The following is a 15,752-nucleotide window of genomic DNA, read 5'->3' as shown; positions in this document are numbered from 1 at the left end:
GTGTAATTAGGGAAGGGATCTATCTCAAAGGAAAAGAGGAAAATAAGTCATACAGAATTAGAATAGTCTTCTAGATAGGATAGCAAAGGGAAGAAAGGCCATGGAATTGGAGTACATCTGAGATTACATAATTTAGAAGAATCTAATTAGGATTTATTTAAATTACTAAAGTTAAATTTAATACTTAAGTTTTTCTGTGTGATTTGTTTTTGGTAATATCCTTTTCTCAAGGGAATTTTCCTAAGCTAAGAAAGTAATTACTTTTTGTTTATATTTTTAGATGTTGCTAAATTTGCATAAGAAGAGTTGGATGGAAGGTTTGACACTTCAGGACTACAGTGAACATTGTAAACACAATGAATCAGTGGTAAAAGAGATGCTAGAATTAGCTAAGAATTACAATAAGGTAAAACAATTTTTGGATTGTATGTTAGATGTCAAACAAATGTGTATTGTCATTAAAAATAGAGAAACCTGCTTTGTAGATTAAATAGTAAATATTTGCTTTATAGGTCAACTAGTCTCATAAATGCCGTGTGCAAAAGCAGCCACCAACAATATATAAATAAATAAAATGGTATGTTCTGTTAAAATAGATAGCTGACGGATTTGGCCCATGGGATGTAGTTTGCCAATTTGTACCATGTAATGTCATTAGTTGAATGTTTGAAATCTTCTCATTAATTCAGAGAGCTTTTCTTACAAAGAGAGGAAGAAGATTTAGACAATTGCAACAGCATTTAATATTTGCTACATGTAATTTATGGACTTTCCTATTTTCCATGTAATAAATAATGAAAATCTTCTCTGGTGCTTGGCACCAGAGATATGATAAAAAGCAAGAAAGGAAAAGTCCTTATTAGAGAGCTTACTTTCTTTAAAGAAAAGAAACTTAAGTAAACATAATGCATTGTGCTATGAGAAAATAATAAATAAAGATAATATAAAAAAGTAACTAAAGAGACTAGTTACTTTGTATGTGAACATTTAAGAAGTTGTATGATGCAAAACCTCCTGAAAATGTTTATTGTATGCTAAAATATACATGTCCATAATATTTTCTCATAATTTTATATTATTTTACAACTCTGAAATTAAGAAAATAGGGCTGGGAAGGTGGTTCAGTGGTAGAGTGATTGCCTTGCATGCATGAGGCCCGGGGTTTTGATTCCTCAGCACCACATAAGCAGAAAAAAGCTGGAAGTAGAGTTGTGGCCCAAGTGGTAGAGCACTAGCCTTGAGCTGAATAGCTCAGGGATAGTGCCGAGGCCCAGAGTTCAGCCCCCACAACCGACAAAAAAAAGAAAAAGAAATTAAGATAAGAAAATACTTGAGACCAGGCACTGATGGCTCATGCCTATAATCCTAACTACTCAGGAGGCTGAGACCAGAGGATCATGACTCGAAGCCAGCCTGAGTAGGAAAAGTGTGAGATTCTTATCTCCATTTAACTGCGCCCAAACTGGAAGTGGAGCTGTTGTTCAAAGTGGTAGAAAGTTAGCCTTTACAAAAAGGAGCTCAGGACCTAGGCCCCAAAACAAAAACCTTGAGATTTTACTAAACGGTATCTTCCATGTTATATTAACCAGTGCTACCATCATAAATTACCATAAACTAGTGGCTTGTAACAACAAAAATATATTCTCTTATGGTTCTGGAGGCTAAAAGGCTGAAACCAAGATGTTTTCAGGGCCTTGCTCCCTCTGAAGCTTGTAGGAGATGATCTTTCTCTTTTCTAGTTTCTAGTGATCCTAGGCAAACTTCAACTTTAGCAGTTGTAATCCCAGTGCTTAATCAAATGGAATTATAGCATATCTTATTGAGACATCATTCAGCACATAACATAGTTCTCAACTTTTTAGACCCATATTCACATTGAAAAAAATAAGCCAGGCACTGGTGGCTCATGCCTATAATCCTAGCTACTCAGGAAGCTGCAAGCATTGCAAGCCCAGGAGAAAAGTCTGTGAGACTCTTACCTCAAATTAAATCACAGATACAGGAAGTGGTGCGTGTCAGATAGCAAGTTCAAGTCCAGGTCTTTGGGGAAAGAAAAACAAAAATTTGAAACAGTGATTATTATATGTAATATATTTGTTTTACTCCATTTCAGTTGCACACATACATATATATATACACATCCACGTATATATGTGTATATGTCTGTGTGTATACATGTGTGTATATACTCATGTATATGCATATGTGTGTATATTTACATATTTACACACTGTAGTGTGTAAGAATTCTGAACTCAGAACTAGAGAGTACAAAATTGTGGTTACCAGGTAGTTGGAGGAATAGGGGGAAAAGAGACAATACAGTATATCAAGTAACATTTAAGCTGGAATATCAGGAGTTATTTTATATTGGAAGCATGATATGTTCAAAATTTGTCTTTAGAAAGCTATTTTACAACAGTATGGAAGGGATGCTAAAAGAGGAAATTTGAGTGGGAGATTGTACTGAAGAAGAGTTTGTATTAAATGTCTAAATTACTCTAATGGCAATGGAAATGAAGGTATCAGGCAAATAAACTGATTACGGAATCAAAGGTGAATTCAAGGTTTCCTACCTAGGTGATGAGAAATGCATAAGTGCCATTAACTTTTCCAGTTTAGGTAAAATAGAAGGTTAACTAGTTTAAACAAGCAGTTAAAAATGTGAGATTAGCCAGGCATTAGTGGCTCATACCAATAATCCTAACTACTCAGGAGGCTGAGATCTGTGGTTTTCATGGTTCAATGCTAGATGGTCAGGAAAGTCCATGAGACTCTGATCTCCAATAAACTATCCCCCAAAAAGTTTTGGCTTAAGGTATACAGTGTTACTTGCCTTGAGCAAAAGAAGATCAGGGACAGTGCCCGTGCCTTGAGTTCAAGCCCCAGAACTGGCGCGTGTGTGCACGCACGCCCACGTGCGCGCGCGCACACACACACACACACACACACACACACACACACAAAGTAGTAGGAGACTAAAAGTAACACAAAAATTCATTATTCTGATGTCATAGTTAGGATTGATGTGTTGCACGATTTATTTATTTTAAATGTTGCTGAAAGCTGCCTGGGGCCAATGGCTCATGCTTGTATTCCTAGATACATGGGAGACTGTATTCCTAGATACATGAGCCTGGCAGGAAAATTCAGATCTATTCTCAGTGAAGAGCTGGACTAAGAAGAACTACTGAGAAGTCTAGGGCTCAGGTACAAACCTGGTCAGGAACTAAGACCCCCATCTCAAAAATTACCAACAGAAAATAAGGCTTGGAAACGTGGCTCAGTGATTGGAGCTCCTGTCTAGCAAATAAGGAGGACCAGACTTCAAACTCGAGTACTGCCACATATATGTGTGTATAACATATACTATATATCATATATAATACATTAGGTCTATGCAACAACATAGACTATATCATATGTTGTGATGTGTTATATATGGCAATATGCAACATGTTATATATAACATGCATGTGTATATTATATGTGTAAAAATATAGCAACAAGTCTTTTGAGAGAATTAAGCTTTGAAATAAATTAATAGGCTCATTAAAACTAAATTCTAGCAGTTAGGTTTGGTTTTGAGGAGCATACCTTAGTTTATATATAGTATTTCAACTAGGAATTCCTCCTGGCACAAAATGATAGGTAAATCATTTATCTTTCTAGTAATATTGTCATGCTGTTGAGCTTCTTTTATCATTTAACCTTGTATTTTATAAAGTTATAGTTATTGGTAGCAGACGGTAGGAATGGATTTTACTTCGCTATGTCATTACATATTTAAGTAAATTTGTATTGGTACTACTGCCAGGAAATAACCTATTTATGGTTACTGCTGCCTGTCCGCAGAATTTTTCCTATTTTACAGTTTTAGAAAATTTCTGTAGTACTCAGAAACTTGTAAATTTGGTTTAAAAATGAAAACAATGTGTAAGCTATGATATGGAAGAATCCAAATTTAGGACTGTAATTCCCTGTGTGAGTGAAAAATGCAGTGTATTTTTTTTTTGGGGGGGGGGTCCGGTCGTGGGGCCTGAACTCTGGGCCTGGGCGCTGTCCCTCAGCTATTCAGCTCAAGGCTAGCGCTCTACCACTTGAGCCACAGCGCCACTTCTGGCTTTTTTTTTTTTTTTTTTTTTTTTTTGCTTATGTGGTACTGAGGAATCGAACCCAGGGCCTCATGCATGCAAGGCAAGCGCTCTACCACTGAGCCATCTTCCCAGCCCAGTGTATTTTTTTTAATTAATATTTGAAAATGAAATGTCCATGCTACCATTTTTTAATTGGTTGGGGTTTAAATTTATGTAATTACTGTTAGGTGTCGGTCAAGTTCTAACATAAAAAGAAGGTTAGAAAACAATTAAATTTTCAACTTCAAGACTGAATTTCACATAGAAATTTTGCTTATTACTCATTTGAACAACACCCACAACCCTGATTATTCCAACCTCCTAATTAAATTTTGATATTTTATTACATATTTGTAAATGAATTTACATGTGAAAAATGAATTGTAAAAGAGCATATTAGGAATAACAAAACTGTCTGATGCCAGTGGCTCACACCTGTATTCCTAGCTACTTGGGAAGCTGCGATCTGACAATTGTGGTTCAAAGTCAGCTCAGATAGAAAAGTCTATGACATTCTCATCTCCAATTAACTACCAAGGGGCTGGGAAGTTGGCTCAGTGGTAGAGCGCTCGCCTTGCATGCTTAAGGCCCTGGGTTCGATTCCTCAGCATCACATAAGCAGGGAAAAAAAAGCCGGAAGTGGCGCTGTGGCTCAAGTGGTAGAGTACTAGCCTTGACTGAAGAGCTGAGGGACAGCACCCAGGCCAAGAGTTCAGGCCCCACAACCGGACCCAATTAACTACCAAGAAGCTGGAAATGGAGCTGAGGCTCAAAGTGGTAGAGGGCTAGCTTTGAGCACAAAAGCTCAGATAGTGCCCAGACCCTGAGTTTATGCCCAAGGGATCAGCATAAAGAAAATGAATAACAAAAATTTCTTTTCATGCATGTAGAATTTATCTGATTACATATAAAATATGTCTATTTACGTTATAGAAAAATCTTGCTTTATACTAATTTTATGTAATTAGATAATAAAAACAAAAGATCTAACTATTGAGGAAAACAGGCCACATCTTCATTGTTACGAAAATGTCTGTGTTTCATTCAAGCTTAAAAGTCCTAGAGAATAAGCTAGAAACTTTCAGAGCTGTTAAATCAAGAATTCTGTAGATGGTAGAAATACCAGTAAGTTAGGCTAGAGGTAAGTTTTCAATGAAGCTAAATTGAGGGCTGAATATAGAATGACTCAAGTTATTGACTGCCTGCTTAGCAAGTGGAAGGCCCTGAGTTCAGACCCCAGTTCTGCCAAAAATAAATTGAAATCATAATATCTGGAGCTGTCTTTTCATTTTAAATGAATACATCTTTTCTTTTGTGTCTGTACTGGTGCTTGAATTCTGGGTCTTGAAAGTTCTTTGGCTTTTTCTGCCTAGGACTGGCACTCTATCACTAAGCCACACCTCTATGTGAGGCTTTTTTTGCTGGTGAGTTGGAGATGAGAATCTCTCAGGTTTGTCTACCTGAGCTGGCTTTGAACTTCGAGCCTCAGGTCTCAGCTTTCTGAGTATCTAGGATTATAGATTTGAGCCACCAGCATTCAGCTTGCATACAGCTTTTTTTTTTTTTTTTTTTGTCGGTCGTGGGGCTTGAACTCTGGGCCTGGGAGCTGTCCCTCAGCTCTTCAGCTCAAGGCGAGCGCTCTACCACTTGAGCTACAGCGCCACTTCCGGTTTTCTGGTGGTTTATTGGAGATAGGAGTCTCACGGTCTCTCCTGCCCGGGCTAGCTTTGAACCGCGATCCTCAGATCTCAGCCTCCTGAGTAGCTAGGATTACAGGCGTGAGCCACCAGTGCCCGGCTTGCATACAGCTTTTGAAACCTACATGTTGTCTTTTAAGAATTCATGGTGAGAAATAAAATTCCAGAAGAATTGACTTAAGAGAATTGATCTATAAGCTGCTTTTAGATATTAAAAAACTACATATCAAGCCGGAGCAGGTGGCTCACACCTGTACTCCTAGCTACTCAGGAGGCTGAGATCTGAGGATCACAGTTCAAAGCCAGCCCAGGCAGGAAAGTCCATGAGATTCTTATCTCCAGTAAACCACTAGAAAACCAGAAGTGGCACTGTGGCTCAAGTGGTGGAGCACTTGCCTTGAGCTGAAGAGTGCAGGGACAGCACCCAGGCTCAGAGTTCAAGACCCACGACCGACCAAAAAAAAAAAATTATATAACAGTATGCAAAAAAACAAATTTGTCATATTTTCTTCCCTTATATTTTTTGAAATAATAATCGCTTACATAATATTACATTGGTAACATTTTTACTTCTAAGGTAAGAGATAGAGGAATTCTATGCTTAATATAATTCCTTCAGCCCTTTTTTTAAATCTAAGGTTATGTTATATTCACTCAAAACAACAATGGCTTGAATAATATAGAAAGTTTTATCTCTTATACTTTAAGGACAGTGAAACTTTGTGAAGTCATCAGAGACTCTGGTTCCTCTCGTTTTTCTGTTCTACTTTCCTTGTTACTGTTTTTCCATTTCATGACTCAAGGTGAATATTTATTAACTGATAGTTTGCTTTTTTAGATAAAGTCTTGGTCTAACTTCTTTGAATGGCCTAAACTATGTCCCTCCTACCATTGCCTCTGAGTAATGGATAATGAAGCATGCAGTCAGTCAGTCTGTTTCTTCCTTTTTGTGGTTCTGGGGATTGAAATTGGGTCTTGGGCATGCTAAAGCAAGTACTCTACCTCTTGAGCTAATATCCCCAGTCCTCTAGGTCACTTTGGAGATAGATTTTTTTCCCAAAACTTTTTGCCCAGCCTACCTTTTGATCCTCCTTTCTCTGCCTCCTGAGTAGCTGGAATGACACATAGGGACTACCACACTCAGCCTCACTTTGAACTTTTTAATTGTTTTCCTTCTAAAACTATACACACTCCCTTGGTTCTTCTAATTCTGAATACTACTCTCTACTGCCTTTTTTTATTTGTGTACTTTTCTTTTAAAATCCTTTTATGGCTTATCCCTGTTAGCAGCTTTGAAATTTCTTTTTTGCTTCCACTTAATATTTGGTCTCCACTGTCTCTGAGATCTTTCCACTTGCAGGTACTGAGTTCTTCAAGTGTTTACTGTTCATGAGTGAATATTGTTGTCTGCTTTGCTTTCTGTTTCAGAATAATTCTTCTAATCGTTTCATTGGACTCTACTATTCCTAAGTATCCTGTTTGTTTCAAAGCTTGGAGTTTTCTGGCTTCCTCTTCTGTGTTCTTCCATTGTGGATTCTGTGTTCTCTCATCCTGACTTTTTTTTTTCCCAGACAATCTAGGTAGATTTACTGACTATATACTAATAGTTCTTTTTTGACACTTTTTCTTTTGTTTAGTTCATGTATGATAATTTGAGATTTACAGACAAGTAAAGCCCAAATGTGTATTCCTTGAGAGAATTGATGGAAGTAGGGCATCCCAGAAGAGAGCACTGAGATGGTTTACATGAAAATCTTGGCTGCATCACTGGGATGTTTAAAGAATTTAGCAAATTAATTTTTTTTAATATGTGTATATTTATGTTCAATTAATATTGATACAAGACAGCTTTAATGTTCATATTCAAGCTCATAACTAGTTTCCTAATTGCTTTATATTTATTTTGCTTTCCTAAATATGTTTTGTTTCTTTTTTTTTTTTTTTTTGATCCGGTGGCGGGCCTGAACTCTGGGCCTGGGTGCTGTCCCTCAGCTCTTCAGCTCAAGGCTAGTGTTCTACCACTTGAGCCACAGTGCCACTTCCGGCTTTTTTTTTTCTGCTTATGTAGTGCTGAGGAATCAAACTCATGGCCTCTTGCATGCAAGGCAAGCTCTCTACCATTGAGCCACCTTCCCAGCCCCCTAAATATGTTTTGTAAAAAGCAATTTCTTTAAACTTATTCTCTACTCCTGCAACTCAGTGTTATTTTCAATTATATATTCAATATGAAAAAGTCACAGGTAAAATACATTTTTGAAATTCACTAGCAGACAGAGGTTGTTTACTTGGTGAAAAATTAACATATGCCATGTTAACAAGTTTTTTTTCCCCTGTATTCCATAGCAACTTCCATATTGGTTAAGGACTGGGAGACAGGGCTCAAGTGCTTGGTTGATTGCTTGCATAGCACATCTGAGACCCTAAATTCAATCAGCAGTTCTGCTGGCATCATGGCATGTTACAGAGGGAAAAACAAATAACAATGGAAGCAAAAAGTGAAGGAGTCAGCCATATAGAATAAGAGGCACATTGTCAAAAGCAAAGATTAGGAAATACAAAGCAAGTGTAAGATTAATTCTAAAGATATTCAGAAAATTGGAATTTGCCTGATGGAGATCCTTAATTTTAGTGAATGTCAAGGAACCAATTCATGTTTTGTAGAGAGTTAATAAAATGATGATGTTTGAGGTACATATTTTCCATTTTAACCACTTGACCATCAGCAGAAAAAAAAAAGAGAATTGAGATTAATGGGTTAGGAAAGGTTTTGTAAGATGGGGGTACATCTGAAGGGATTATGATCACATAACAGACCAAATTCCAAGAATTTCTTAGAACTGTGCAGACCGTGCATGATGGGATAGCCATCTGGGGGTCTTTGTTGATAAACTGTTAAAACATTTCTAGTGTGAATAGCCACAAACATTTTCAGTGCTTTTTTGTTGGTTGAGTAAACCGAAGAGCACGAATGCAAAAGCAAAATTTGAAGCCAAATCACAGAAGTTGCCATAAACACAGAAGTTCCCTAGTGAGGACACTGCCTGTGCCTGAGTTTCATGTGTTTCTGCTACTACCATTTCTTAATTTTTCCTGGTGACTAGCCAGATTAGAACTGTGAATGAAGACAAACTGGTTTTGCTCAGATATAGGTGAGATATAAATAACTTAGGTAGATGGAGATATTATTTAGGGGTTGGATGAGATGATCTGGTCTGTCTTAGAATGGAAGAGATGTGCTTACTCTTCTGTCATGGGGGTTTGCAACCTTAGTATATGCCTAAAATCTGCAGCTGCTCCTCATTTCCCAGATGGCATCCATGGCTGGGAGTACTTTTTACCATCTGCACTTCTCAAAGAGTTTGTGAACTCTCTTTTAATTATTGGGAATAGAAAAACTAATTGGTAAAGTGGCTAAATGATATAAAAGATTTTTTTAAATTACAGCCTTTATATTCTTATCCTCACAAATAAGAATAGTGCTCTAATTGCTTTTTGACCTTTGTCATCTTTGTCTGCCATCATTGATATTTCACTAATCCAGAATATGCTTTAATAGCTGTTTATATGTGGATTAGTATTTTGAGCCAAATTCCAAAACTCTTGCCTCCTTCCAATACTGTAGTAAGTACTGTTGTTGGCATGGGCATAAAACAACTAACACTGAATGGGTACAGAGTACAAACTTATGTGAATTGTTCCATTCATCTAATACATTTTAAGTCAATTGAGGTTTTATATCACAAGTAATTTAGAAAGATAAGATCTTAATGTTTATCACTATTTTCTGCTTATGTAGAAACACCTCAGTGAAAAATAGAAGAATCAATTACTTCCATAATTAACAGAATGACATTTGACACTGAAAAGGAACATATTCTTTGTCTAGGGAATTCTAGATTGGGAGTGTTTTGAACTTTTTATTTTTCCTTCTTTCAAGTTTATGAGTCATAATGAGTGTAATTGTTAATGATGTAAGGTAAATAAGTATCCCCTACTAACCATTAGAGGCAAAATTTATATTCCATCGTTTCATTTTAGGTAGATTCTACGGGGGAAAATTCTCTAGATAGTTTGTCCATTTATAAAATTAGACACTTGCCATCTTTGCTCATTTTCAAGTTCTCTGTTTACAAAACTATTAAGAAGGTGTGAAATGCAGCCAAACTTCCCAGTTTATGGGAAATGTCTGATCATTGCATTCCCTACATGTTCATTGTTCACACATAAAGAAATTTGGCAGCTGTGAGATTATTAAGTTTAGAGTATCCAAATCTAATCCTCACTGGGATTTTGGTTCCTTTCTGCCATTACCATTTTACCTCTATTTGTAGCTATCTTTGTGGTAAATGCTGTAGTGACATTTCTTGAGGTGATCATTAAGTTTCTCATTAACAGATGTTATAAATAAATCATAGACTATAAGTTCACCACATACAGGGTCCAATCTTCAGGCAGCAGCATACTCAAATTGTTAAGAAAGTTTCTTAAGCTTAGAATCCTCAATAAACAGCGTTTTGTGTTCATGCTATTACTAAAAGAGAAGGGAAGTGGTGGTAGCTGATCTAAATGTAAATGGTTTTAAAATTGTGTTTGCCAGAAAGGTTATAATCAGGAACTGAGATGTAGCTAATTAATTACAAGAACCCTAAATTCAAACCCTACTGCTACCAAAAAGAAAAGAAAAAAATATATGGACACGAAAATAGTTAACATGTTGCTAGTTTGGGTTGATTTCATCTTACTTGATTTGGCTTTCGATGTTGAAAATTTGAAGTTACTCTTTCTTAATTATTTTTCTGAATATTTTCAGACATTTAAAAATATGAAAAGTAGCTAAGGGCTAGTGGCTCACCCTTGTAACCATCGGTTTTCAGGAGGATGAGATAGGATCACAGTTTGAAATCAGCCCAGGCAGGAAAGTCTGAGAGACTCTTTAACCAGCAAAAAGCCAGAAGTGGTGTGTCTCAAAGGTAGAGTATCAGCTTTGAGCAAAAAAGCTAAAGGACAGCTAACAGGTTCTGATGAGTTCAAATCTCAGTAAAGTCACTAAATAAATAAAATAATTTAAATATAATGAGGTCAACATATGATTTGATAAGGGGGTCAAAAGTCAGCAACTCCCTTGAGCCTAAATGCTGTTGAATATGTATTAGATATACATAGGCTGGATTAACAAGAGAAAAGGAGACAATGACTTGGGAAGTTGGGAGAGAACTACTATGAATGTAGGAAAAGGAGAGATCAGATCTAGTTACTTACCAAGGTGGCATAAGATGCTACCTCATTGTTCCATTCCCCTATCCTTCAATAATGGTTTGCAGTCTTTTCAACTAATGGTGGTAATAGTTTCCATTAACCTAGAGATGAATAGAATTGCTTTTTGTTAAACTTCTTTGAATAAAAGGTTCTATAAGTAAAAATTATGATCACCATTATTTTGATGATTTTTCTTTTGTAGTAATAGTAAATTTAAAGTTTGAAACTATTGAAATTTTTGCTTTCATTCACAGGCTGTGGAAGAAGAAGATAAGATGACACCTGAACAGCTGGCAATAAAGAATGTTGGCAAGCAGGTGAGGAGACCTTAATTCCTTATATAGTCATATAATAATTTGCTCTTTCAGAGTTAAAACTTAAAACTCTTACACACTTAATTGTAAGTAGCAGAGCCTATATAATGGTTTTTTAAATCTGTTCACTTATATTTTTCTTCTGTCATATAAATGCAATGCTAATTTTAATGGATACTGAATTTACTTGCTATCAAATTCTCTGTCTATTGAGAATAAGCCACAAATTTATACCTATAATATACTGTTCATAGTGAAAAGAGTTTACTAGAAATAAATTAGGAAACTTGTGTCCTGAGTTAATCTTATCATAGACCAGGTAAGATAATAAGATAATGTATATGTAGTAGCTTTTTAAGTGATACATTTTTATCAAGATGTAGGTAATGTACCTGAGAGAGCTTACTACTGGATTATACTGAGTGAAGAAGAAAGGATTTTATGTATTTTTTTCACTTTTCTAAGATGAAATATATATTTTAGTCTTTATTATCTGGTGGTGGGAGGAAGATACCAACCAATTAAAGGAATCTACAGATTAATTAAGACTGTTTTTAAAGAATGTTGATTACATTTTTTTTTCTATTTCATGGAACATGGTTATCATATTGCTGATGTTGGCAGAATCTTGATATTTCAGATGCAAGACACTAAGCTGTCTTTGCTTTCAGCCATCCTACCATATGCTCTGATCCCATCACATCTCACAAGCTATGTAGGTTTGGGCCAGGACCATTCTTGGATGGGAAATCTCTTAAGAATCACCCAGCTGCCACAAGAAGTAATGTAGATAACTGATAAATGAATTACCAATTCACTATAAAAACCAATTACTCCAGCAGAGTAGTAGGGGCAAAGGTCTGACTTTATCATATATTATAAATGAGGAAATCTACTTTCAGTGCATTCTAAATATTATAATTCAAAAAGAAGTAAACCCTAACCCAAAGTGAAATGTAGTTATCTTATTTTCTATCTTACATGATAGCAGCCTTGTTTCCTTCTTTTACTTATTTTAATCTAATAACTAACGTTAGATCACCAATTTTTGAGCCATACCCTTCATAGTATGCACTGGTTGAATAAATTATTTCCTGAGGCTATCATTCATTCATTTAGATTCAACTGAACAGCAACAACATACAAGGAATAAATTAAAGTGAAACTGAAAATATATAATTGGCAAAATTTAATCATCAGAATCATTTTCTTTTTATGTAGTAACTCCCTGTTTAATCTACTGCATGACAAAAGAAAACCTGTGTAAAACAGAATTGAATCAGTATCTTTTTCTCCTGTCATTCTTCCTAAGTACCTTCCACTTAAAATTAACTAAGCCTTATTTCCAACATAAAAAACCAATAATAACATTGTGGCTTAGCCCATTGCAATTATTTGCAGCATGTTGTATCTCCGTGCTGTTTAGAAAAATTTTTGTATTGAAATTGTAAGTTAGAAAAGCACAGCCAAAATATAATTTCAGTGATAAACATTTGTTTGAATTTAGTAATCTTGGATAATTTAACAATATCAATAAGAAAATTATGTTTTAATGTTCTCTATTATGTATAGTACACATCTTTTATTTCAAAGCTTTTAAATTTATCTGCAATACTTAATTCACCCTAAACATGAGTCTAGGCAAGCATTTTAATTTAAATGTATTATAATGTAATTTTAAGTTTCATTTAAGCTGCTCAAAAATGGGTTTGGTTAGGTTTAAGAGTTGCACCCCAGTAATTTTTATAGCTCCTTTTCCCAAACTTGCTGCATGAAACATTTTAATATTTTAGAGTAGATTCCATCGTGTTTAAATTTTCAACTACAGTGACTTTTATTCTAAGATTATTTTTCTGAATCATTTAAAGCACTATTCTTAAAGTATTAAAATCATAAAGAATAAGTATTTAAAATTTTACATTTACTCATTACTTTTGTTTTATACAAAACACCCCTCAGGTATTTAAAATAGCAGGATAATACATACAAATAATTGTATGTATACACATACATGCTTTTTAAAATCAGATGATTGTGAGCTTTATAGAATTCCTTGTTACCTTTAACAAAAATCTCTGGTAAAGGTAAAGCTTTGTGTAAATCAATCTTTCATTGTGTAATCTATTTTATTAGTTATTTATAGCTTTAAAAACTCTTACGAACATACTATTTCAGAAAAGTTAACTTGTGAAATTATAAAATTTAGTCTATTCATTCCATCAAGCTTTGGGAAAACACCTTAGGTAATTTATCTACAAGTAATACAATACTTTTTCCTTTGTCTTTTCTTACATTTTTTTTTCTTTCAGGATCCCAAACGTCATTTGGAAGAACATGTGGATGTACTTATGACTTCAAATATTGTCCAGTGTTTAGCAGCTATGTTGGATACGGTCGTATTTAAATAAAGCAACATGAAATGCTATTATTGATACTTTCAGTGTATATTCCTCTGTTGTTCTTAATGCTCAAAATCAAGGGACCTCTGAAGGTGTATTTGGTTCAATGTAAGACATCTGGCATCATTTGCAGCACTATAACACCTTTAGTTTTAGTTGTGCAATTACTTCTGTTTCTTTAGTCAGGGTCTTTGCAGATTCTAAACTTGTACAAGAATACATCAAAGTGGACAAATTTTGTTAAGATCTCATTTAATATTTGAAGAAATCAGCACAAATATATTTTGATTGTTGCTTACAAAATAAAGTACATTTACAATCCATGTCTCCTGAGGTCTTTTTGGCACTGGTTGGAATTGACAGAATAACATTTGACAGTGCTTTAGAAATCTCACACAAAGATATGGTTCCCTTTGCATTTTAAGATCTCATAACACATAAAACATCAGTGTGATAACAAAACTTCACAAATGCAAAATGATTGCCATTAATGAGTGGCTACCTCATTAAGTGAATAACCCAGCAAAAAGTTGACATTTTATTAAGAGAATTCTCACAAGCTAGCATTGTATACTCAGGATCCTAACATATTATACTCTTAGGATTTCAGAGGGATACATTTAAAAAGAAAAGGAGGGCACTTGTAATTTAGAATTTATCATATTTTAAAGAGTACATTCAACCAGTAGATTTGAAAGTGTCTGAAATTGACTGCTGGGAACCACTAGATTTTCATCTAATATAATGTCTTCAAAGCAAAGTGAGAAAAGTAATCTGTGTTCATAGTACAATGATTTCATAAACAATTTTTTCTCACATCTTTCCCAAATTAACCTAGAAGTACTGTTTTCTGAGAGAAATCCTTTGAATAATGCCAGTTTTCATAGAAGACTTCAAACCCTCAACCTTTTTCTAATTGTAATACTCATGGTACCCAACATACTGGGTACCACCTCAAGGAGTATGGCCAAAGGTATGAAGGTAAAGATTTAATTTTAATATGTGCTGTTCCTTGTGGAAATATTTCCAAGGCTCCATCAAAGAAAAGTTTTACTTAAGACTTTCAACTTAAGGCTAGGGATATTATGAATATAGTGGTAGACCAAAGTCCTCTCCTACTTGATTAATTCTAGGCTCTTGTTACTCAGTGAAGTTAGAAACAAAGTAGAAATGACTTGAACTGCCTATGTATTGTAATGTCATTTTTTGGTAGAAAGAGGTGTTCCAACACTTCCTACTCCTGTAGTTTTTTCTTTAGATATAATAGTATATTCTAATTGTGTGTGTGTACATGTGTGTGTGTGTGTTTTTAAGTTGCATTTAACTATTTAAATGGAAGATAAACAGTGTGGTAGTGTACATCTCTAATCCCAGCACTCTGGAGGATGAGACAAGAGTTTGAGCCAGGATGGGCTACCTAGTAAGTTCCAAGCCACTACATAGCAAACTCTTGTCTCAAAGAAAAAAGAACATCAAGTAAAATATAAGTTGGAATCTCATTCAAACTTCTCTGTTTTTTGTTTGTTTGTTTGAGGTCGTGTTACTATGTAGCCCAGGCTAGTGTCATACCATCTGCCTGCCTCAGCTCTCAAGACCTAGGATTATGGATATGCACCATGATACTGAGCTAATGTTTTTGGATCTACAGTATTTTTTCCTTTCTATAGTTTATTTCACAGATACTGATGATAATAGCTAGGGATTTTTTCATGTATTTTTATTATTATAAAGGTATACAGAAGGGTTACTGTTATATAAGTCAGATAAACAATATATTTCTTTTTGGATAGTGTTAACCCTTTTCTCACTCTCTCCTACAAGCAGTATAGTTCATTTTCAACGTAGTATTTAGTATCACTTCTGCATTTGTTCACATTTTGTCCCTCCATTTCTGTGCCCCACTCTTACCTTCCCAAAGACAGGTAAATAAGACAAAAGGAAAAGAAGAAAA

The 15,752-nt window shown here is 35.0% G+C and overlaps 1 protein-coding gene across 1 annotated transcript in view; it reads left to right on the top strand.

Moving 5' to 3' along the window:
* Positions 1 to 13,827, top strand: part of Psmd14 (proteasome 26S subunit, non-ATPase 14) — a 96,938-nt gene extending 83,111 nt beyond the window's left edge. The window contains exons 10-12 of the mRNA XM_070022172.1: positions 281 to 406; positions 11,343 to 11,405; positions 13,712 to 13,827. Of these exons, the coding sequence (XP_069878273.1) occupies positions 281 to 406; positions 11,343 to 11,405; positions 13,712 to 13,810 (288 nt within the window). The 3' untranslated portion in view covers positions 13,811 to 13,827. The remainder of the gene's footprint in view (positions 1 to 280; positions 407 to 11,342; positions 11,406 to 13,711) is intronic.
* Positions 13,828 to 15,752: the final 1,925 nt, after the last annotated feature.

Source organism: Dipodomys merriami, unplaced genomic scaffold (genome assembly GCF_024711535.1).
Source record: "Dipodomys merriami isolate MVZ:Mamm:240054 unplaced genomic scaffold, mDipMer1.0.p SCAF_1, whole genome shotgun sequence".
Lineage (NCBI taxonomy): Eukaryota > Metazoa > Chordata > Mammalia > Rodentia > Heteromyidae > Dipodomys > Dipodomys merriami.
The sequence above is the reverse complement of the archived record's forward strand: the minus strand, read 5'-3'. Positions and strand labels throughout refer to the sequence as shown.